The sequence below is a fragment of the Mytilus edulis genome, chromosome 3, assembly GCF_963676685.1.
Source record: "Mytilus edulis chromosome 3, xbMytEdul2.2, whole genome shotgun sequence".
Taxonomy (NCBI): Eukaryota; Metazoa; Mollusca; class Bivalvia; order Mytilida; family Mytilidae; genus Mytilus; species Mytilus edulis.
In genome coordinates this window covers 74,926,875-74,952,432 of record NC_092346.1, presented here as the reverse complement: position 1 = coordinate 74,952,432, position 25,558 = coordinate 74,926,875, and the positions used below count along the sequence as shown (strand labels likewise).

Sequence of the window (25,558 nt, the reverse complement as noted above, 5' to 3'; positions counted from 1 at the left end):
ACTTTGTGACTGGTTGATAAGTTTTGTTGGAACTTTTAGGCTAGTTTGCTAGTTCTGGTTTTGACTAATTTGCCAAAGAGGAACTTTGTGGTTAGTTGATAAGTTCCTTTTGACTTTTGTAATCAGTATCTTAGTTCCCCTTTGAAAGGTTCAAATATAATATGTTGCGCTTTTACTTTGAATTAATTCTCCAAATGGAACTTTGTTACTGGTTCATAAGTTCCATTGGAACTTTTGGGCTACTTTGTTAGTTACGGTTTTGACTAATTTGGCAAAAAGGAACTTTCTTACTAGTTGATATGTTCCGTTGGAACTTTTCAACTAGTCACTTTGTTCTGGTGGACCTTTTAAACCAGAGGAATAACAAAGTAACTAGTTAATAAGTTCCTATGGAACTTTTCAGCTAATTAGTTCTTTCCGCCCGGAACTTTCCAATGTCGGAACAAAAGAGCATTTACATATGTGCCTGTCCCAAGTCAGGAGCCTGTAATTCAGTGGTTGTCGCTTGTTTATGTGTTACATATTTGTTTTTTGTTAATTTTTTTATATAAATAAGGCCGTTAGTTTTTTCATTTGAATTGTTTTACATTGTCATTTCGGGGCCTTATATAGCTGACTTGTGGTATGGGCTTTACTCATTGTTGAAGGCCGTACGTTGACCTATAGTTGTTAATTTCTGTGTCATTTTGGTCTTTTGTGGACAGTTGTCTCATTGGCAATCATACCACATCTTCTTTTTTATATTGAACTGAGAAATATCAACAATGTAAATACTACACTAACCTTCTTACATTTCTTATTGGAATTAATGAAAATAATTTCCTTAACAATACCGTCATGCGGATCAGAATTTGAAAATCAGGACAAGTTAACTAATTTTAGGGAGTAATGCACCTTGAAAATATAAGTGATATATGGTATATTTCAGAATAAATTGTTATTTTTCAAGGGCATATTAAAAGTCCTATGCTTTACAGGAAAATATGTCATAAGATGTTAATCTGAATGTTCCATCAAAATCTGAATGAATACAATTTATAAATGTTTAATATAACCTTGATTTAAGACCTTGGCAACATATTTAAAGATGACTTTCATTAAAATAATAAATATGGCAAACACATACTAAATAAAGATGATGCTGATTACTTAACATGGCACAAGTTTCTAGAGAATTCATATTAATTTACTTGTAACTTGAGTGACATTTTATACACTGTCACAAATCAACATCTATAAACCTGAGTTATAATCAATCGTGAATAAATTCCTCATTAACATCTTGTTTTTATATTGTAGGTTAGAATTTGACTTGGTGTTCTTCAAAAGATTTTTGAAGTTAGCAACAGTTGTGTTTCCCAAATGGACCAGTGGGAATGTTCTACTTTGTATTTTGCTACTTTGTCTTGGACTCTTAAGTAAGACAACTTAAACTTTAGTCTTGGACTCTTAAGTAAGACAACTTTAACTTTAGTCTTGGAATTTTAAGTAAGACAACTTTAACTTTAGTCTTGGACTCTTAAGTAAGACAACTTTAACTTTAGTCTTGGACTCTTAAGTAAGACAACTTTAACTTTAGTCTTGGACTCTTAAGTAAGACAACTTTAACTTTAGTCTTGGACTCTTAACAACTTTAACTTTAGTCTTGGACTCTTAAGTAAGACAACTTTAACTTTAGTCTTGGAATTTTAAGTAAGACAACTTTAACTTTAGTCTTGGAATTTTAAGTAAGACAACTTTAACTTTAGTCTTGGACTCTTAAGTAAGACAACTTTAACTTTAGTCTTGGAATTTTAAGTAAGACAACTTTAACTTTAGTCTTGGACTCTTAACAACTTTAACTTTAGTCTTGGACTCTTAAGTAAGACAACTTTAACTTTAGTCTTGGACTCTTAAGTAAGACAACTTTAACTTTAGTCTTGGACTCTTAACAACTTTAACTTTAGTCTTGGACTCTTAAGTAAGACAACTTTAACTTTAGTCTTGGACTCTTAAGTAAGACAACTTTAACTTTAGTCTTGGAATCTTAAGTAAGACAACTTTAACTTTAGTCTTGGAATTTTAAGTAAGACAACTTTAACTTTAGTCTTGGAATTTTAAGTAAGACAACTTTAACTTTAGTCTTGGACTCTTAACAACTTTAACTTTAGTCTTGGAATTTTAAGTAAGACAACTTTAACTTTAGTCTTGGACTCTCAAGTAAGACAACTTTAACTTTAGTCTTGGAATTTTAAGTAAGACAACTTTAACTTTAGTCTTGGAATTTTAAGTAAGACAACTTTAACTTTAGTCTTGGACTCTTAAGTAAGACAACTTCAACTTTAGTCTTGGAATTTTAAGTAAGACAACTTTAACTTTAGTCTTGGACTCTTAAGTAAGACAACTTTAACTTTAGTCTTGGACTCTTAAGTAAGACAACTTTAACTTTAGTCTTGGACTCTTAAGTAAGACAACTTTAACTTTAGTCTTGGACTCTTAAGTAAGACAACTTTAACTTTAGTCTTGGAATTTTAAGTAAGACAACTTTAACTTTAGTCTTGGACTCTTAAGTAAGACAACTTTAACTTTAGTCTTGGACTCTTAAGTAAGACAACTTTAACTTTAGTCTTGGAATTTTAAGTAAGACACCTTTAACTTTAGTCTTGGACTCTTAAGTAAGACAACTTTAACTTTAGTCTTGGACTCTTAAGTAAAAGTAAGACAACTTTAACTTTAGTCTTGGACTCTTAAGTAAGACAACTTTAACTTTAGTCTTGGAATTTTAAGTAAGACAACTTTAACTTTAGTCTTGGAATTTTAAGTAAGACAACTTTAACTTTAGTCTTGGAATTTTAAGTAAGACAACTTTAACTTTAGTCTTGGACTCTTAAGTAAGACAACTTTAACTTTAGTCTTGGAATTTTAAGTAAGACAACTTTAACTTTAGTCTTGGACTCTTAAGTAAGACAACTTTAACTTTAGTCTTGGACTCTCAAGTAAGACAACTTTAACTTTAGTCTTGGAATTTTAAGTAAGACAACTTTAACTTTAGTCTTGGACTCTTAAGTAAGACAACTTTAACTTTAGTCTTGGACTCTTAAGTAAGACAACTTTAACTTTAGTCTTGGAATTTTAAGTAAGACAACTTTAACTTTAGTCTTGGACTCTTAAGTAAGACAACTTTAACTTTAGTCTTGGACTCTTAAGTAAGACAACTTTAACTTTAGTCTTGGAATTTTAAGTAAGACAACTTTAACTTTAGTCTTGGAATTTTAAGTAAGACAACTTTAACTTTAGTCTCGGACTTTTAAGTAAGACAACTTTAACTTTAGTCTCGGACTCTTAAGTAAGACAACTTTAACTTTAGTCTCGGACTCTTAAGTAAGACAACTTTAACTTTAGTCTTGGACTCTTAAGTAAGACAACTTTATCTTGGAATCTTAAGTAAGACAACTTTAACTTTAGTCTTGGACTCTTAAGTAAGACAACTTTAACTTTAGTCTTGGACTCTTAAGTAAGACAACTTTAACTTTAGTAGTCTTGGACTCTTAAGTAAGACAACTTTAACTTTAGTCTTGGACTCTTAAGTAAGACAACTTTAACTTTAGTCTTGGAATTTTTTTAGTCTTGGAATTTTAAGTAAGACAACTTTAACTTTAGTCTTGGACTCTTAAGTAAGACAACTTTAACTTTAGTCTTGGACTCTTAAGTAAGACAACTTTAACTTTAGTCTTGGACTCTTAAGTAAGACAACTTTAACTTTAGTCTTGGACTCTAAAGTAAGACAACTTTAACTTTAGTCTTGGAATTTTAAGTAAGACAACTTTAACTTTAGTCTTGGAATTTTAAGTAAGACAACTTTAACTTTAGTCTTGGACTTTTAAGTAAGACAACTTTAACTTTAGTCTTGGACTCTTAAGTAAGACAACTTAAACTTTAGTCTTGGACTCTTAAGTAAGACAACTTAAACTTTAGTCTTGGACTTTTAAGTAAGACAACTTTAACTTTAGTCTTGGACTCTTAAGTAAGACAACTTTAACTTTAGTCTTGGACTCTTAAGTAAGACAACTTTAACTTTAGTCTTGGAATTTTAAGTAAGACAACTTTACAACTTTAACTTTAGTCTTGGAATTTTAAGTAAGACAACTTTAACTTTAGTCTTGGACTCTTAAGTAAGACAACTTTAACTTTAGTCTTGGAATTTTAAGTAAGACAACTTTAACTTTAGTCTTGGAATTTTAAGTAAGACAACTTTAACTTTAGTCTTGGAATTTTAAGTAAGACAACTTTAACTTTAGTCTTGGACTCTTAAGTAAGACAACTTTAACTTTAGTCTTGGAATTTTAAGTAAGACAACTTTAACTTTAGTCTTGGACTCTTAAGTAAGACAACTTTAACTTTAGTCTTGGACTCTTAAGTAAGACAACTTTAACTTTAGTCTTGGACTCTTAAGTAAGACAACTTTAACTTTAGTCTTGGACTCTTAAGTAAGACAACTTTAACTTTAGTCTTGGACTCTTAAGTAAGACAACTTTAACTTTAGTCTTGGACTCTTAAGTAAGACAACTTTAACTTTAGTCTTGGAATTTTAAGTAAGACAACTTTAACTTTAGTCTTGGACTCTTAAGTAAGACAACTTTAACTTTAGTCTTGGACTCTTAAGTAAGACAACTTTAACTTTAGTCTTGGAATTTTAAGTAAGACAACTTTAACTTTAGTCTTGGAATTTTAAGTAAGACAACTTTAACTTTAGTCTCGGACTCTTAAGTAAGACAACTTTAACTTTAGTCTCGGACTCTTAAGTAAGACAACTTTAACTTTAGTCTCGGACTCTTAAGTAAGACAACTTTAACTTTAGTCTCGGACTCTTAAGTAAGACAACTTTAACTTTAGTCTCGGACTCTTAAGTAAGACAACTTTAACTTTAGTCTCGGACTCTTAAGTAAGACAACTTTAACTTTAGTCTCGGACTCTTAAGTAAGACAACTTTAACTTTAGTCTTGGACTCTTAAGTAAGACAACTTTAACTTTAGTCTTGGAATTTTAAGTAAGACAACTTTAACTTTAGTCTTGGACTCTTAAGTAAGACAACTTTAACTTTAGTCTTGGACTCTTAAGTAAGACAACTTTAAATTTAGTCTTGGACTCTTAAGTAAGACAACTTTAACTTTAGTCTTGGACTCTTAAGTAAGACAACAACTTTAACTTTAGTCTTGGACTCTTAAGTAAGACAACTTTAACTTTAGTCTTGGAATTTTAAGTAAGACAACTTTAACTTTAGTCTTGGAATTTTAAGTAAGACAACTTTAACTTTAGTCTTGGACTCTTAAGTAAGACAACAACTTTAACTTTAGTCTTGGACTCTTAAGTAAGACAACTTTAACTTTAGCTGAAAATATACAACTTCATACTTCTGTAATATTTAATTACTTCCAACTGATAAATTAATGCAATCTTTACCCTTCTGTGCTTACAAGCACTTTGATTAGAAAAATGGTTATTCATAGGTGGTTTTCACATGCAATATGCATCACTAATGCCTTTAATTCTACATTTCTTTGTGTAAGAAGATTCTTTTTTAAGTTTGGTGTGAGGACATATTTCTAAAAAAAAATAAAAAATTTAGGCTTGTTACATCAAATACATAGCTTTGTTTTTTGTTTCTTTTTTCTGTTTCTAACATCATGTATGTTCTACATATGCCTACTGTTTAGTCTTTTGTTACAATTCATGACATCATTTTGAATTACAGGTACATATAAAACTGTGTACTGATTTTTATGGCTTTTTTTTAGAAGAAGTTGTGGTATTCAATATAGGATATATTCCATCCAAGTATTACAAAGTATTTGGAACAAAAGATAGTAATGATTTTAAAGAAGTGACAATTTTGGCAGCTATACTCATTTTGTCTATATCATTTGTAAGTAATTTCTAAGAATATTTTGATATATATAAGCTGCATCACAATTTAATTTCGTTTTACACAATGCACATTTATTATTTAAAACAATATGTATTCAAATATGTTTATAGGATTACACTCATGAGAGGTGTTGACCTGATTTTTTTTAAATTCCTTTAATATAAACTAAACTACTAAAAACAGGCATTGAGTTAAAAGGGTATTTAAGCACTTACATACTTATTCAAACATTATAGAAGTAGTTTAAAAACATTTATCATAATATAAAAGGATCATTTGGTCATCGCTCTAAAAATCCCTGATGATGAGGAGAATTGGAAAGTTAGCAGGTGAAGTGTTTATGTGGAGGGATGCCTGCTAATGGTCAAAATGATATAAATTCTAAACCAATCCAAGACAAAATTTAGGTGTAACAATAGGTATTTGCTGCTGCGACACATGCAGCATTTAGCAGTCAATGTAGAGCAATTATAAATGAATTTATTGTAATTATCTTTTTCTTCAGATAAACAAGGGTTAGCAATTTATCATTTATTTCATTTTGTTTTAAACATTAGATCAGCAGCCTTGTATAATAATTTATCCAAAAAAATATTTGACTTTTATCTTATTTCAGATAAAAAGTACTGTATCATATATTACATCATTATTAGAAATTATATGGAGAGCCAATATAACATATTCTCTGCATAGGTTGTATTTTAAAGATGCAGTATATTATAATATCAATTGTTTTGGAAAAGTAGACAATCCGTGAGTATACAGTTGGAAATTTTAAAGCATATTATTGCGAACCTAATCATACTTTTCCACAGTTAACTGTCCATTTAAACTTTTGGCACTATTTACTCAGATAAATTAATCAATGAGGGATAGATTTCTCTTTGAAGAAATTTAAAGGTCCCAGTGAATAAACTACACAGAGAACAATAGCTATTGTATGTGTTCAATGGGACAAAAGAACTACCAAAAGTTTAAATGGACAGATAACTATCAGGTGAATCTGTGGAAAAATATCATTGGGTTCACAATGATATGAATGAATTTAGAAATGAAATAAATAGCATTAATTGATTTGCTTATGACTGCATTAAAATACTAGAGAAATGTTACTGGTTCTGCCCAGAAGATAATTATACAGACTAGTAATTGTATTGTGAAACAAAAGTAATTTCATAATTACTTTTAAAAGTGGCTTAAACACAGGGTATTGCTTTTTTGACTATTGAAAGATAAGTGTAAAAAGCAGACTTTTTTTGTGATGAAGGAAATATTTTGTTGCATTTAGTGTCAAGACATGCAAGATGAAATTGAAAAATCTATATTTATAATTTTTACAGAGATCAACGAATCACCCAAGATGTAGAGAGATTTTGTTATTACTTAAGTACAGTATTTGCTCCATTGATTATAGCACCATTTACTATAGGATATTATCTATATAAAACTGTTCAAAGGTAATTGTATACATAATTTTTCTGGTTAAATTGATATACATCATACGTCATCATTGATGAAAAGAGAAACAATTGTATATATCGTGTATGTACATGTTGTGTGGGAGATTTGGTGGATTATATAGGGAATCACTGAAGCATGACCGGAGCTTTCAACAGTGAGCAAAACCAATACCATAATAGTAAGGCAGAAAAATGTCTAGGATGAGATTTAAATGTCAAACAATTTTAAAAGTAAGAAACAGCAATCTGTATTTTACCGCATAGTCAGTTATAAAAGGCCCTGAAATGACAAATGTAAAACAATTCAAACAAAACATGTCGTAAATAGCATTATTATTTAGTTTTCCTTTTTTCCTTTTTCAGTGCAACTTATTTAGGACCAGTAGGAGTAATTTCTTTCTTCATCGTAGCCACTATAATTAATAAAATACTCATGTCTCCAGTTGTTAATCTTGTCTTCAAAAAGAAAGAGAAGGAAGGAAATTTCAGGTAAAGTTATAACTTATCATTTTATGCTTCTGATATGCAAAAAAGAGTCTGCCACTTTTTTGATAAATTAATTTATGACACATTCTCTAAAAAAATTGTAATAATAAAAATGTGCTTAGAGATGTTATTTCTGGTCTTTTTGCTCAAATGATAGAAATCACAGGATATATTCCAATAACTCATTTTTTTCTTTCTTAATTCTCTATTTCATAAATAAAAAGCAGAAAATTTATGATATGTTTAAGTAATATTGCTAGTTCTTAAATGTTGCAATTAATTTGATTGTCTTTATCTTTGCATTTGTTGTCCGCTTCTTTAAATTATATATGGAATAGTCTATTTGTAAATTCCCATAATTGTCCCTGTGATCCCTTTTTTAGTTGTCCCCCTTAAAAGGGATATTAATTTTTATTTACAATGGAAAGCTAGCAAAAAGACCAAATTTACCTGTGTGTAATTTAAGTAATCTTTAATGATTTCAAATCTTTCAATTACATTAATTAAGCTAAATACTTTTGACATCAGAGATTATTTTTCCTGAAAAATTAGTTAAACTGCTGATACATCACTTCCAATTGATCATGCTTTGCATTGGCAAAAAACAATTTTGTCCAGTATAGATCCAGTCTACGATTGACAAAGGGAAGTAATGTGTTTTAAAAGTGTGTCATAACAGAATCAAATCAGTAATTGGCAAATGGACTATTGATGGTTATGTTCTTACTTAATCAAATGTTTTAATCCTAATTAACTATATGTTCTTCATTTCAGGTTTAAACATATGCAAATCAGGATGTATTCAGAATCAGCAGCATTTTATAAATCAGGACATATAGAAAAGAATAAAACTAATAATCAACTACTCAGTCTACTCAAGATGTCACAGAAACTTGTTCTCAGGGAATATCCTCTAAATTGTAAGTGTTGATAGTAATCATAAATTTTTGAAAACAATCAAAATAGAATTTGGCAGGAAAGTCATTTATATATCTAATGATGAGAATATTAAACATCCCCATATCTGTAAATGTATTTTTAGCTTGCAGACCAAAAGGGTCATTAGACTTCATAAACATTGTCTGCATGTTGATTTACTTTTGATTTAATTGAAGCCCTTTAAAGATTAATTGAAGATTACTTTTTCTCAACTGCTAATATTGAGCTGATAGTTTATAAATAGTGAGTTATGTAATAAGTAGTTAAAAGATTGCTTATAATTTTGTTTAAGTTGATATAATTTGACCTATTTATTGCTAGTTAAAAAAAAATTATATCTAATTCTTAGCCAGTTGTAACTTACCCACACAGTTATTACAGTTTCCATGTTCTCAGTTCTCAGTTCTTCATTGGTCTAAATTAGATTATGATATGTAAGATTTTGGTATTGTGTTGTCAAAGAGAGCCATACCTGATGACGTCACACAAAAAGAGTTTCGGAGATCTTTAAAAAAAGATATGTTTGCCTACAAAAGTAATAAGAGAAACAGTTTTCACAATTGTATCTCATATGAAATGATGATTTGACACTCTTAGATTTTTTAATTTGTTACCTTCTGAAACAAAAGATACAGCTTTTGGCAAACAAATTTTATAAAAAAAAATTCTATAAAATATTACTACATTGAATTATACTATGTTGACTAATTTAGTGTTTGATTTATACATTTTATTTCATATTATCTGCCAAAGATAGTCTTTTTCTCCTTTCTTACATTGAACCGAGTTATCTTTTTCAGTTTTTATCAACTTGTCTGATTACTTTGGAAGTATACTGAGTTATCTCCTCTTGGCCATTCCAATATTTGGTGGATCATTTGATAGCATGTCTTCAGTTGAGTTGTCAGCCAAGATCAGTAGTGTAAGTAGAAGGTTTCTGCAAATTTATTATTTTGTAGTTCGAATGTTTTGATAAATACTTAAATGTTTCACTGACAAAAATAGCTTCATGCTTTTTGGTACTTTCATGACTTATTATTTGGCATCACATTATTTCCAATTTCCTGTAAAAAAAAACCAACATTATCATCACACAAAACAAAAGTAGTCAGCATGTTTAATAGTTTTAATCATAAGCCTTGTTAACTGCTTGAGCTATTACTATTGCTGTATCTATTATTAGTGGTTTTTTTTAAATCATATGGAAAGTCAGGCTAATATTTTTCCTTTTCAAAGGTGTTGTAATATGGGGAAAAGTTTATACACAGTCTTGATATAAGTTTAAAAACAGTACATGTATTTTTATTTTTCTATTAATTTATTAATGTTTATTTTCAGACATCATTTGTGATAATGTACTTAATCAACAACTTTACCAAACTAATAGATTTAGCTGCAGATGTAGCAAGAATGGCTGGAAATGCACACAGGTACATACAGAATATCCATTATTAAATTGAAATAATGTATAATTGAGAATTTTTATGTTATCAGTTGTTATGAAAGCTGGGAAAATTCATCTATACTGTAGGCCTTAATCATATTATTACCAGTTTTAATAATCCAGGAACTGAATCTTTAGCTTCAATTAAAGATCATTGATTCAGAAGCTGAATAAATCTAATTACTCACCTATTTGAAGGAATAGGCTAATAGATTTATTTGTATGTCTTAAGTTAATTGTTTGTCAGAACATGCATCCAGTATATAAAATAAAATTTGTAAGAGTTCCACGGAACCCAGTGTCTCGCCTACATTTTCTGTTAATCGCAGGCTCAACAAAAATGAGGAAATGAATCAATTAAAATATTCCTCTTAATAGTATCTTTTGATTGTAAGAAGCTTCTAACCAAGTTTGGTAAAAATCCAGGATAGTTTATGAATCTAATAAATGTTTAAAAACTCTAACTGCAGACTGAATGTAAAGTTAACTGGAGGAAACAAAATTTCCTTCTAGATACTAGCATTTGATCATAAACAAGCTTCTGTCCAAGTTTGATACAAATCCAAAATTGTATTAAAGAAAGTTATTCAAATTTTAAAAAGTTTAACCACAGAGTGAATGTGTTGTTTCCTGGCAGAAAATCTAAGTCCATTTAAAAGTAAAGCACGGAAAAAATGGAATTTTATATTTACAAAATTTACTTCTGGATACTTTTTTATGATCATAAAAAAGCTTCTGTCAAAGTTTAGTAGAAATCCAGTATAGTTTATAAGAAAGTTATTAAAATTTCAAAAACTTAAACACAAAGTGAATATTTGTGGAAGCCGCCAACGACAAGTGACGGAATGTAGAATCGCTTTGTCTTGCTTTTGCGACTAAAGTCGAAGGCTTGACAGAAACACAAAACTTTCAAGAAATAGTTTAAAGTTAGCTATTTAATATGTGTTTATGGTATATGTAAGAAATCATAAGCAGCATCTTTAAACATGTAATCTTGTTTTGTTCTGTAAAACATCAACAGGTAGTGATATATTTTTAGGTTCTATTTGTCAAGATTATATTTATTTATAAGAATATTTGGTATGAGTGCCAATGAGACAACTCTCCATCCAATTTGTAAAAGGAATCAATTATAGATCAAAGTACTGCCTTCAACACAGAGCTTTGGCTCACACCTAATAGCAAGCTAGAAAGGGCCCCAAAAATGACTATTGTAAAACCATATAAATAAGAAAACAAAAGGGCTTAAACGCTGCTTTGTGAAAGTTCTACTTTTCTGCGATAATCATTAAAAAAATCTACTGAGAGTAATTTTGCAGGATTTACTTCATAATTTTTTTAGTTGTATCAGCATTGAAGAGGTTATTGAATATGGACCTTTCTATCTACATTTTTCAGTTTTTTGCAACATATTTCATGAAAATCCAATTTTTTCAACAAATTACCATAAGGTAAAGTAATTTCTGGTTTGATAAGAATCATCTTTGTACTGCTAAAAGGTTTAAAGTATATCATGCAATGTTTTAATTTTTTTATGAGTTTTAACGATTCAAGTCTAATTATTTTATGGATATTTGCTAATAATTTATTTCAACTAAAAAAAATCATAAATAATTATATATTTACATCAGGAGGGAGAAAACCCAACTGGAAAAAAAACTGTGTTCAAATAAAAAAATAGAAATCAGACAAACCATTGTTCATTCTTGTTTCAGTTGCATTAAAACTACCAAATTAAATCTTATATAAAGTTAAACAAGTAGAACATGTATAAATTTTTATCAGTTTTATTTTTTCACATTATTTGAAACTTAAAGATGGTGCTTAAGGAGACAAGTATTGAGACAGTGTGCTATGTTTTGACTAGTTTCCTATAAACTTAGAAGATTTTCAACTAACTCTCATAGATATGTTTACCACTGAATGTATAATTATTAATCTGATTTAAGAATTGGTGAAATTATGGAAGAGCTAGGGAAAGTCAAAGCAGAAAAAGAAACAACTTATCATTTCATAGAGAATGAATCTATAACAAGAGAGTAAGTTCTAATGAAATAAGTATTTATAAATATATTACTGCTTTAATCATGGGAAGTGCAGACAAACTAATTCTATATACTGAATTATGCTTTGAACTTAATGGGTACAATTGTTCATGCTTATCTTCAGCTTAATGTTTGTTTCTTTGGACATTTTTTAAGTTTTAGGTAATACCATATGCATACCTGCCAACTGTCACTATTTGCGGGGGATTTCCCCCATGTAGGCTCATAAATGGAAATTTTAAAAGAGCAATTGTGTCCACAATTTAAGCAAAACAATTAATTACAATGGATATAAGCTTGTAAAAGTATAAAGAAGCGAAAAAAACAACATTAAAATATATTTGAAGGTTTAAAGGTTTTGTAGGACTATGAGAACCATCTTGCTCGCAAAATCCCCATGGGCATTTTGAAAAGTTGGCAGGTATGCATATGTCTTGCTAGAGAAAATATTTTGATGTTATTTATTCTGTCAGCAATATATTTTAGGATATATATATATAAATAGCTTGTAGTTAATATCTTTTTCATTGTCCAATGTTGTTTTATTTTCATAATCTAAAAATGTATTAATGATGCTTTTTGTTGTCATAATTTTGTTCACAGTTCCCTACAATACTAACCTTAAAATTTCCTTCCCAGCACACAATGTATTGATTTGTTTCTACATACATTGATCATACTAGTTACTCTTTGATCAAGGTAGTTTTTGATAAAGTAGAAGTTCATTGTTCGTCTGTTCGGCTCGAATCCAAAGTATTTGGTCAAGGTAGTTTTTGATGAAGGAGAAGTCCAATCAACTTGGAACTTATTACTAATTTAAATGCCAAATTAGATTTTGACCCCAATTTCATGGTCCACTGAGCATATAGAAATGATGGTGCGAGTGGGGCATTTGTGTACTATGGACACATTCTTGATTTAATTGATGTAATTCCAGAAAAGGGAAAATATACCAATAAGATTAAAAACAATTGGAAAATCTTTTGCATAATATTAATTGTAATCTTGAGAAATGTGAGATTTTAAAGAAATTGTGTCCTATACTGATTCTGCTACTGATAAGTGACCCGTATGAATTATGAATTATAAAAGAAAAACATAAATGTTGGTCAAACAAGCCCATAATCAGATGTCTATAATATATTTCAAACTCTAAGTTGTCCAAAGCCAAGACTAGTAGTGGAAGAATTTTATAGAAATTACTACAGATGTACCATCAACACTTTAAAATCATTAAAAGATAATCTTACTTTACAGTATAAATATCTAACTGGCTTAAGAATATAAACTTCTTTAGATAGAATTTAATTAAGTAATGATATTAAGAATATTAATTTCTTTAGAAAAATATAAATTAACATGATAATTTCAAAATTAAACTTTATGCTCCTTTTAAGCACAGTTCATTTTGTTGACTCTAAGTGGCATACATTCTGATAATTTCAGGTTCAGAGAAACATGATATCAACACCATTTCTGGCCTGAATCTTGATATGTTAAGTTTCTTTATGAAGCAGAATTTTCTTCTTCCTGCAAAATATAATATCCAAATGTGCTGTTAATACTGTGATAAACTGATGATTTGCATCATTTAGTTGATAAACTCAAAAGAGATGTTGAGATGTTATGAAATTTTTTGCATAGGGATTCCTACTTTGGGTAAGCACTTTTCTGTAACTGTTTCATAAAAAAAATCGTGATGTTAAAAAGGTGATCATTTTGCATAGATTTAAGTAACTGACTTTTATCCATGTTTACTAGGTTGTTTTATATCCCAAACTATGCTAGAGCTTTGCTGGGTCTTCCTTTCTTTTTTATTATACATGCCAAAATAAAAAGGAGTTGATCAGGTGTCAATGCATGTTTTCCACTGCCTAGTATAGTCTACTTTTCACCTACACAGGGACAATGCATTTCATCTGAACACACTTCTTGTTAATAGCGAGGACAATGACAGTGATCGTCAAATTGCTGTCAATGAGACAAGAAGACAGAAAGCAGTTACCGTAGATAACCTAACTTATGGACCGCCACAATGTAGAGATATTCTATGTAGGAGTAAGTATCTGTCAACCTCATGATAAGCCATTTGCAAAATCTAATTTTCCACTTGCATTTTCCTTACTTGAATACAAGGTTTAACTCTTAAATTGACCAGTACTTATGGTTTGTAATTTGAAAGGCTATATAGATTATAACAATGTTTACATGAACAAATTTGCAGTGTTATAGGGTTTTTTTTAAGCACCAAATCTTTCTGTTGTTATTTTTATTTATTGAATTACAAAAGGTCAATAGAAGAACATACAATTCAAAACAGTCCTGAAAAGCAGTTTAATCCTATTGTGACTTTACAACAATGAAGCTACAAATTTCTTTTATCTTTATATTAAAACCTAAAATATAATCCTGGAATTTATTTTTCTAGATTTGAAGTTTAATGTAGAACTGAATACCAATATACTCATAACAGGAGATAGTGGCTGTGGTAAAAGCTCTCTTTTAAGAGTTTTAGCTAATTTATGGCCATCAGTTACAGGTTTGTTGAAGTTATCAAAAGGTTTTTAATGTTTACATTGTATGATTTGGAATATATTATAGAGCATTAATGTGGAACAAGAGTATTTGAACTTTTTGTTAGAAAAGTCTATTTTAACATTTTAACTTAAAGTAAGAGGATGAAATTAGTGAGAGAAAAAAAAATAGGAAATTAAAGTCATCTTGACTCAAAATCATGTGTAACATTGGCACATTGGACTCAAACTAAATATTTCCATCAAGCCAGCTTAAATGATTTCCTGGGGCCCTTAGTGATAGGTTTGCCTATAAAAACAGCAATATAACCACTGTTCCTTTGTTTTTAATATTTAGGTGTTATTATGAAGGAATCTTGTTTCATGAATAAGCTGACCATATTTTTTTCTTTTCTATCCTATAGTTTATAAGTAAGGTGATAATCAAGGTTAGATCTACTAATCTTCTCCAAATTAAAAAAAAAGAAAATCAGCATTTTTGCCAAATTTTATCACAATTTTATGAAACTTTCAAACAACAAAGGTATTCATGAAAGTTGTTTTCCAATTTAGAATTTTTGCTAAGATTGTAAAGAATATTAGCAAATTAGCAAAATCAAAATCTCAAACAAATGGAAAACAACTGTCATAGTCCTGACTTGGTACAGGCATTACCTTGTGTAGAAAATGGTGGAATAAATCTGACTTGTTCATTAGTTGTTTTTTTTTCTCACCTAAGACACGAGAAATCTAAGTAATCTTAAGATTTTGATGTCAGCATCCTTTTTCTTATAGTTATATAAATAAGTGATGGAAAGAAGTAAAATATAGCTGATGCCCAAAACAAGAATAATGTCAGTTTTATAGTCAAGTCTTTTCATTGCTTATAGAATAGCTATATAGATTTATGATGAAAAGATTTTACCAAAATAATTTGGACAAACGAAAAATGTGTTCTTTTTCTCTGTAAATAGTTTGGACATAAGATACAAATATTTTTAGGTTATGTTCATGTTTTAATTAATCTGATTAAAAAATGATCTGATTTCCAGAATTTATGTTTGAAGGGTGACCTTCCATTGGCTAATGTTATATTTATCAGAATAAAAAGTAGAACAAGTGTTGTCATGTCTTTGCAAATAAATCGTGGACACTATGTCTGTATTTTAATCAGATCAAAGATTGAATTAGATTTTCTATTATGATTGCAGGTAAAGTGAAGTACCATATACCAGAGAGACCACATCATATGCTGTTCTTGCCTCAAAAACCTTATTTTACTAACGGATCACTTAGACAACAGGTAGTTTTTGCATTGGAAATATTAAGATATATTTTTCCATAATTTCAAAAAATTAGCAATACAGTTTCTTACTTTATCTAATTCTTAGCCAATTTATACTTTTAAATTTCAGTGCATTTCTGACAAGGTGTCAACTTCATTTATATCTGTATTATAATGTATGAATTACATTCACTTTCATCAATTTAAGAAGACAATTTTTAGTCCTGCTGTTTCCTGTGGCTTGTTAAAGTTTGGATTTTGTCAGTTTAAAGGGTACAACTAATTGGAAGTCAATGATATTTACTAGGCAGTTACATTATCATATTGCTATAAGCATTTAACAGGCTATTATTTGAACTTGGAATTATTTTTAATTATGGAATTTGTTTGATTTCTTGTTATTGAAATTTTTTTAAAATTCCATGTTTATTCTGTACTGAAATGTTCTGTGCTGCGCACAACACTTTCTATTACAAAGAAAATAGTATATTTTCAATAGAATGTACTGTGCCGCCCACAACACTATCTACCCAAAATACATTGTATGAAAAGTGTTATTAACCGCTCAAAAGATTATAATACTAAATAAACATGGAATTTATTAAAAATTGTAAACACAAGAAATTATGCAAATTCCATAATTAAAAATAATTCCAAGTTCAAATAATAGCCTGTTATTTGCACTTTGTATTATAATTATACCACTGAGAATGGATGGATTTATTTTGGGGATGGGGAGTGGAAAACTTACATGCACTTTTTATACGACCACTTTAGTATAAGTCAATAGAAATCAATAAAATTTAAACACAATGTTTATAACCACAAAAGGAAGCTTGGGATGGATTTTGGGGGTTATGGTCCGTAAGGTTTAGGAATTAGGGGCCCAAAACAACCATTTATCTAGTGTCAGGACAATAAGTTGTGCATAAGTATTTCAATTGTTCTGAAATTGTACCACAATGTTTAATACCATAAGTAGAAGGTTGGGATATATTTTGTGGATTATGAGACAAACAGTCTAGGAATAAAGGGCCAAAGAGGGGCCAAAAATAAGCATTTCTGTAGTTTAAAGACAATACATTGGAGTTATCTTTCTTTGTCCAGAATGGTTGTTGAATCACCTATAACCAATAATCTTCTTTGAAAATTGGAGCTATCTTTCTTTGTCCAGAATAGTAGTTGAATCAACTTAAATCAATGCTATACACAATATACAATGCAGTATTCACTTTACTTCCAACTGATAAATTAAAGCAGTCTTTACCATTCAATGATTACAAGCACTTTAATTACCATTCTAAGATTATGCCCCTTTACAAATGGAAAAATTGAAGAATTTTTTAGTTTCTGTTCTCTTAACTTAAGTTTGTGTCAACTAAATTTAATGAAATGTGTATATAATGCTTATTACCTCTAAACTCAGTTGAAGTTCAATTTTTGGCAGCTTCACTTTTACAGTTCTTGCTTGAGTTATGTCCCTTTATAACAGTATATGCTTAGGGGGGGCATCATCTGTGTACCTTTGGACACATTCCCCATTTATTTTTTTAGAATGCAAACTCAATTAGAAATTTGAATTGAGACCATTTTTGGAAAAGGGAAAGGGGGGGGGGGGGGGGGGTAAAAACAAAATTGGTGAGAGGGGGGGGGGGGGTTCAATTTTTCTCATTTCTGATTTCAGAAAATAAAAAGAAAATTTCTCCAAATATTTTTTCTTTTAGAGGATTAATATTCAACAGCATAGTGAATTACTCAAAAGCAAAAAAAAAAAATTAAGTTCATAAGACCACATCCATTCTGTGTCAGAAACCTATGCTGTGTCAGCTATTTAATCACAATCCAAATTCAGAGCTGTATCCGGCTTGAATGCTGTGTCCATACTAGCCCCAACCATACAGGGTTCGACCTCTGCGGTGGTATAAAGCTGCGCCCTGCGGAGCATCTGGTTTGTTGTTTAAAAAAATAATTCCTGATAAAGAAAAAAACATATATAATCTTACAACAAATAAATGCATAAAAAGTTTGTGTCTATTTTTTTAGATAATATTTCCAATAGAAGATGTAGAACCTCCAGTTGGTAAGATTACATTTTTTATATAAACTTCGTATTATGATGACTAAAAACTTCATCAAGAAAAAAATTGTCCTATCACTTGACTTTGATAATTTACAACACTCTTTATAAATTTACAAACAATTATTTGCCCAATCAATACAGTCTGGTTTAAAAGTATATATAAGATTAGTATTAAGATTTCTAAGTATTTTTTATTTCTTTTCAGTGTCTATTGATGAAGATAGGATTCACCAATACCTTGAGTTTGTAGGACTAACCAACATTTTAAATAGGGTTGGCATGGATACAGAAACAGACTGGAATTGGTAAGGAAGAAATTTCAAAATATAAGTAGTTTAACCAGAATGCATTATCAACAGTTCAACTTTTATCCTAGCAAACTTTTTTTGTTTCATTTGGTTACTTAAAGACACATACCTTAAGCCCCAGTCCCACTAGACCACGATTGCACTTCGCTCACCGCGATCTTAAATAAATTCAGATTGTGGTGAGGTCTCGGTATGAGCGGCATGAAAATGTAAATTTTCGTTGCTTTCACGATGCTACTATGTCCTCATTACGCTTCTAAAACCATCCCGCCACGATTATACCACGATCTCACCACGCTTATTCTGCAACCTCACTACGCTTATCAAGATCTTTCTACGCTCATCACGTTCACACTACAACCATACCACAAGTTATCCGATTGCAAAACGATCTTACCACGCTTTTACTGCCATTATAGTACGTTCATTCCGCGATCTTACTACGTTATCAGTAATAACGTCAACATTTGTTTCTCGGAAACAATACAGTCATAATCTTCTAGAACGTCGTGGTGGTAGGGATGGATGTAGTGGCAGAGGGAGCTCTGATAGTAAAGAATCCTGATCAGAGATTTCGGACCGACCAATCCAACCTAAATTACAACCTTTTGCTGGTCCATAAAACTCAAATGACGATATTTTAGTGAACGATAGCAGAGCACTGATGTGTCAATAGATATAGGGAGATGTGGTATGAGTGCCAATGAAACAACTCTCCATCAAAGTAACAATTTATAAAAGTAAACCATTATAGGCCAAGATTCGGCCTTCAACACAGAGCCTTGGCTCATACCGAACAGCAAGCTATAAAGGGCCCCAAAAATTACCAAAGAAACAGGAAAACCAACGGTCTAGTCTATATAAACGAGAAGCATGGTTGAGCTGTTAGCGAAAATGGACAAGAACTACATACAGACAAACAAAACCTGGAGATATATAATATATTTTTTGTGAAAATGACAATGAGAATGATGATCGTAGTATGAACATAGTCAGGTCGTAAGAAGAGTGTGATGAAGACGGCAAGGGCGTGCTAGATCGTACTATGGTCTTGAACAGCGTGGTGTAAACGTGATATAGTTGTAGTGGAAGCGTAGTTTGGTCGCGGTGAGAACGTGATGGTCATTGTGAGGTCGTAATAACGTCGCTGTGAGATCGTAGTGCAGTCTCTCCGAATAAAATCACGCTTTCGCTACGCTCTCCCTACGATGGTACAGCGACCTTTGCGATCTTACAACGACCTTAGTGCGCTCTCACTTTGCTTCTTCTAAAACCTGATTTCGCAACGACCGCACCACAATTTTTTTGAACATGTTTAAAGTTGGCCACGCTGATTACGACCGTGATATGACCTTACTGTGATCTACACGATCGTACTAGGATCATCAAAATTTGCATTTTTTGCACAGATGGTAGTGCGATCGTGGCCTAGTGGGACTGTGGTATTTTAACTGTTTTAATTATTTTTTTGCTTAAAGAAGACAGTCCTTAGTTTTAACATTCTCTTGATAGAATTGATTTTTTAATAATATGAAAATAAAAGTGTTATCATACTATTCCCCATATCTTTTTTTGTGCAGGTATGACGAATTATCACCAGGAGAAATGCAGAGGTTATCTTTTGTTAGATTATTCTATCACCAACCAAAAGTAGCAGGTAATTTGTTAAATATACAACATTAAACCTAACATTAACATTTTCATTAAATATAGGTGGTTTTACCATTTCTCGTGATCTTGTCTTCCAAAAAATAAAAAAAATAAAAACACAAATGAATTTGAAATTTGGGTTATACATGAATAATCTTTTTCTTTCAGATGTAGTTTTGCAAATATATTAATAACAAATATTAGATAACTTTTATTATTTTTAAACCTAGAACTTGATATACAGGATTGAAAGGAAGAACGTGCTTATTGTAGCATTTTTGTCAATATAGAATGCAGAGCTAGATGAAATATTAGTTTGATTGGGATTATGTAGGAAGACTGAAATGTCGTACTTGTTAACTATGAAAAAAAAATCGTAGGTTTTGACTATTATTTCAATGAATATTTGAAAACAGACCTTGTGAATTAATGATATTATTATCATAAATTGGTGACATTCTTTTAGAGACAAGAATATACAGGTTAATAAGCATGTTTTAATCAATCAAAATATTTGGATAACAATGTTATGATTTTGGTATTTGTATTGTATAGTAACATAACAAAGTTTCCTTCACTTAAAGAAAGCCTGTTGTATCTACAAACTAAGGCTGTTCATGGATATCTAACCAGATAATTTTATGGAATTTTTCAGCTTTAGACGAAGCCACTAGTCAAATAGGCCTAGAAGCCGAACAGAAGATGTATCTAAAATGTAAAGAATTAGGAATAACTCTTGTTAGTGTGGGCCACAGAGAAAGTCTACGACAATTCCATCATATAGAATTACACTTAGATGGCAAAGGTGCCTGGACATTACAACCGATTACAGATAATATATATACACAAACTGATGTGTAAAATCTTGACATTTAGGGATAATTTATACTATGTTATGTTATATTTCAATTTATTATAGATGTTCTGTGTTTGTTTTTTGTTTCTGAATGACAATCATTTTAGTCAATTTGTTTTAATTTTATGTATCTCTTATCTCTCAAATACTTTTCCTGGATTTAGCTAAAGGAAAGTCAGTCATTGAAACAATAATTGATCATATTATACTGTTTCTTGAAGTGCAATCTCGCTTGAAGTTCTTTTTTGTTGAAAGTTTATAATTCTTTATACTCTGCATATACTGATTTGTTTTTATTATAATTACATCTTTGTAAGAGAAACATGAAACAATAAGATTGGGTAGTCTACGGATCAGAGATTCCAGATGGAGAAAATGAGAGGGCATAAGGCCATGTTCTATTTTTTTAAAGACTTCCCTTCCCTTTTTTGTAGACATTTTGGTGCCCAACTATCTTCTGTTGTGTTTTTATATTCCTTGTCATAGTTTATGATCAGTGCTGTGCATCAGTTTCAAGTAAGACCAAGTGCCTTGTTCCTTTCCTGATTTTAAAATGTATAATATTTAAAGGGGAACCAGGCATTCATTCCATATATTACATTCAGCAAATTATTAATATTTTCATTTAGTAAAACCATTTAAACTATTAAGGCTGTGAAGGGATTTGTTGGATCTATCGATGGCTTTCTTTCTGGTTTTATTCAGATTTACTAAAGAATATAGAACTGCTGAGAGATAGTTTTGATTTCAACCCTTGTTCACCCAAATCCTCATGTACATCTGGCTTAAAATCAGTAGTCAATAAACAAGATGACTCAGTCACACTATCAGGATTCTGTGAACTATGTTATTTTAATACAAATTGAAATAAAATAAGTAAACTAACATCTATATTTTTTTCAAACATTATATATGAATAAGTGTCTGTTGAAATCCTTATTTATACCTTTTATATGTTTTATATCTTTTTTAATTAACTGTGCTCCAAAAATAGTAGTCCACCATGATAAAGGTGCCTTAAAAGTGTCAGCATTTAAGCTGAGTCCTCTCTGCAGGAAACACTAAGAGATGTTGATGTAACTTTTGTTACTTTACAACATTTCTTTTAGACAACAAATTCAAATTAAAAAAAATTGCACCTGCTCTATATTAAAAAAGATTTTTTCAATGTAGTTAATACCTTTGGGACATATAATAACAAAATCATAGGAAAGTCTACCAGTTGGAACTCAAATATGGACAATTCTATAACTCAGTTTGACAACTTCAAACATTCTTATGTTTGACCTTTTGTTTAAATGGACCAAATCATGACTTATCATAAAAAATTCATTACCCAAACTTTATCCCCCTACTAAATATTTCATGCATAAAATAAAAAGAATTAAAATTGGGAAGTGTATGACAAAACAATAATATGCATGTTAGACACTGTACACAACAAGTAGATATAGGAAGATGTGATATGAGTGCCAATGAGACAACTCTCCATCCAAGGACTCTATTTGTACTAAAATCAGGAAAATAACTGTGTCCTTGGATTATACTATGATTTTTTTTAATTCTTATTTTTCCATTGTAACGGATTAACAAGTGTTAGGGTTTTCTTCTCAAGGTAATGATAAAAGTCATATTTCTTTTTTTATATATACATGAATGATACGAATTTAAGTTAATGGGCTTATAATATGAATGAATGATTGTATGGCATTAAGAACATTCCTCAGGTTTCTATACCCTTGTATTGCATGTTATTGTTGTAATGATGTGCCTATTGTTATTATGATTTGTGATACAGTAACCAAAATAGATCTCATTTTTTCAGAGTTCTTGCAAAAAGTAAGGAGATACAACATTTTCATTAATTATTAGAATACTGAATTTTTCTAAAAATAACACTGTACTGTCATTCAACATGTTCAAAGAGAAACAGATTTTGAAAGTAAACAATGTATGAAAATATACAAAATATGACAATTTTCTAATTGTAATTGGTGATAAAAATTAAGAAAGTCCATAGTATTAAATACTCTTAATGGGCATTTTGATATTGATTTTATAGGGCATTTTGATATTAATTATGTATTTATTTTTTAATTTGTATATCTTTGGCCTCAACAAAGTTGAGGAAAAACTGTTAAAGTATGCTTGCATCTATGCATTTGTGTGTATAACCGTGTACTTCTGAGTTTGTCTCTGCATCAACAACCTAGGTCCAAGTAACAAGTAGGCTTATAATCCTATGAATTTCTTTGGAGGTACATCTGATGCTATTTTATGCTGCAAGAATAAGGTGACAAATGTTTCTTGGCACAATAACTGTAGCCTCAGTGTCATGATTTATTGATCTTGGTAAAGACATATCTTAGTACCTTTAAGTAAGATTATAATCTTAACTGATGAAGAGTTTAATCTGATGGAAAATCCCAGCATTGAGGTCACTATGACTATACTCCATGCTTTCTGACATAATATCATTAAAAAGTATTATGCAGAATGAGGCAAACTATGAAATCAAATATGACTTATGCTAAATGATTGTTCACAAGTTGAGATTTTCACCAACTTATAAAAAAGAAGATGTGGTATGATTGCCAATGAGACAACTATCCATAAAAGACCAAAATGACACAGACATTAACAACTATAGGTCACCGTACGGCCTTCAACAATGAGCAAAGCCCATACCGCATGGTCAGCTATAACAGGCCCCGATAAGACAATGTAAAACAATTCAAACGAGAAAACTAGCGGCCTTATTTATGTAAACAAATGAACGAAAAACAAATATGTAACACATAAACAAATGACAACCACTGAATTACAGGCTCCTGACTTGGGACAGGCATTGAATATGTGAACATACTTGCTTAGGTTTTAAAGCTTCACTCGATTTTCTTTAAGATATTCATTTTTTTTTAAATCGGGAAATTGCCATATAGATTTGAACACATTCTTTTAGTATTTGAAAGAACAGGTAAATAAGCATATTGTTGAAAAAAGCATAGTTTTTCTTCATTTATAAACACTTACATACATGTTGTTAAAAGGCAGCATTTATTGCTTAATTAACAAAAGTGTACATGTTGTGATGTCAGTTTTTGTTTGACAAAGATGTCTATCTGTTTACAATAAATACTTAAATAGATTTGGCAGTGGCTATTTGACCGGCACCGGCAAAATAGCAAATTTGCTATTTAGCCGGCATTGAATAAAACTGTTCATTGACATGATTAGTAGAGAATAAAAAATCTTAATTATAATTTTAAAATCATTTTATCACAATCATGACAATATCAAGCATTAAAAATACAGTACAATCAAAAATAAAATATTGAAGATGTTCATAAGTAAATAATTTATAACTTTATGATATTAATTAAAAGCATGAAAACACATTTGTATATACATTATAAAAATTTTTTTTTTTAAATATTCATAAAAAGTTGATTTTCAAATCTGTGTAAAATCTATGGTTAAATATCCTGCCGTGTGATAAAAATAGTATTATGTAAAACCAAGGATTTGTATAGTAACTATATAGTGACTATACAAATCCTTGGTAAAACTACATCATATATAAAACAGACATGACAGACCGGTCACAATATTAAAAGTTCTTTGCTATAAATTTCAAATGGAATCATGATTTAACATTTGCAATTGTTACAAAACCAATTCTTTGCCTTTGGAAGTTGTTTTAGTCTAGCCCAAATGTTGCCACTCCAAACAGACACTACACATTACACTGGCTTCTTTTGAATCTGCATTATGTGTGCATAAAAAAATTATGTTACATATGAAGATAGAATTTTTCTTCTCTTTAAACACGCTCTTAATAGCTTGAGTATGTTTGTTTTGTTCATGCATCGTTGACAATGTAATGGAATTTGATGCGACTGTCATACAAGTGAGAGGTTTAGCTAGCTATAAAACCAGGTTCAATCCACCATTTTCTACATTAGAAAATGCCTGTACCAAGTCAGGAATATCCATTCGTTTGATGTGTTTGGACTTTTGATTTTGCCTTTTGATTTTTGATTTTCCTTTTTGAATTTTCCTCGGAGTTCAGTATTTTTGTGTTTTTACTTTTTTTTCCCACGCATCTTTTTGACAATACTTTTTGATTAAATCAATATTTACAATTGAGTCCAAACAAGAGGCAGTTAAAAGTTCAGGTCTTGCTGAATCAACTTGTTCCTCTGTTATTAAAATGTTGTTATTTACAGATTTTTTTGCTAAATCGCTTTAAACAAACCAGTCTAATATAAAAAAAATCCCATTTCTTTGGAACTTTTCTTATGAAATGGTACACAATTGCTGTTTTTACCATATGGTTTTTACGGGTACACTTTTTTGGAAGACTGATCGATGACAGTTCCCCCATGACAGTTTGGGTCAAACCTTTTGGCCTTCCAGGTTTCTTGATATTTGGTGGAAGTAATATGTGCGAAACATGCCACCCACAACAATTGGAATCCAGTAGGGTTCTTCTTGTTGAGCTGTATCTCGTTCTTCTTCTTGCGAAACTAGTTTTCGTGAATTTTCAAATATTTCAGATTTGCCCTAAGTCATATACAGGTACAT

General features: G+C 30.3%; 2 protein-coding genes across 3 annotated transcripts in view; one reads left to right on the top strand and one right to left on the bottom strand.

Annotated features, from left to right (window-relative positions):
• LOC139517412 (lysosomal cobalamin transporter ABCD4-like) overlaps nt 1–22,352 on the top strand; it is a 28,059-nt gene extending 5,707 nt beyond the window's left edge. The window contains exons 2-17 of one of the 2 annotated variants that reach the window (XM_071308403.1): nt 1,300–1,418; nt 5,775–5,902; nt 6,522–6,658; nt 7,246–7,362; nt 7,729–7,854; nt 8,626–8,771; nt 9,591–9,712; nt 10,129–10,220; nt 12,184–12,273; nt 14,222–14,337; nt 14,708–14,818; nt 16,004–16,095; nt 18,121–18,157; nt 18,363–18,462; nt 20,046–20,122; nt 20,771–22,352. In XM_071308403.1, the coding sequence (XP_071164504.1) occupies nt 1,300–1,418; nt 5,775–5,902; nt 6,522–6,658; nt 7,246–7,362; nt 7,729–7,854; nt 8,626–8,771; nt 9,591–9,712; nt 10,129–10,220; nt 12,184–12,273; nt 14,222–14,337; nt 14,708–14,818; nt 16,004–16,095; nt 18,121–18,157; nt 18,363–18,462; nt 20,046–20,122; nt 20,771–20,976 (1,816 nt within the window). In that variant the 3' untranslated portion in view covers nt 20,977–22,352. Of the gene's footprint in view, nt 1–1,299; nt 1,419–5,774; nt 5,903–6,521; nt 6,659–7,245; nt 7,363–7,728; nt 7,855–8,625; nt 8,772–9,590; nt 9,713–10,128; nt 10,221–12,183; nt 12,274–14,182; nt 14,338–14,707; nt 14,819–16,003; nt 16,096–18,120; nt 18,158–18,362; nt 18,463–20,045; nt 20,123–20,770 lie in introns of both variants that reach the window. The other variant, XM_071308402.1, reaches the window with a different exon arrangement.
• Nucleotides 1–25,558, bottom strand: part of LOC139517441 (alpha-2A adrenergic receptor-like) — a 541,200-nt gene that overhangs the window by 340,393 nt on the left and 175,249 nt on the right. The window lies entirely within an intron of this gene.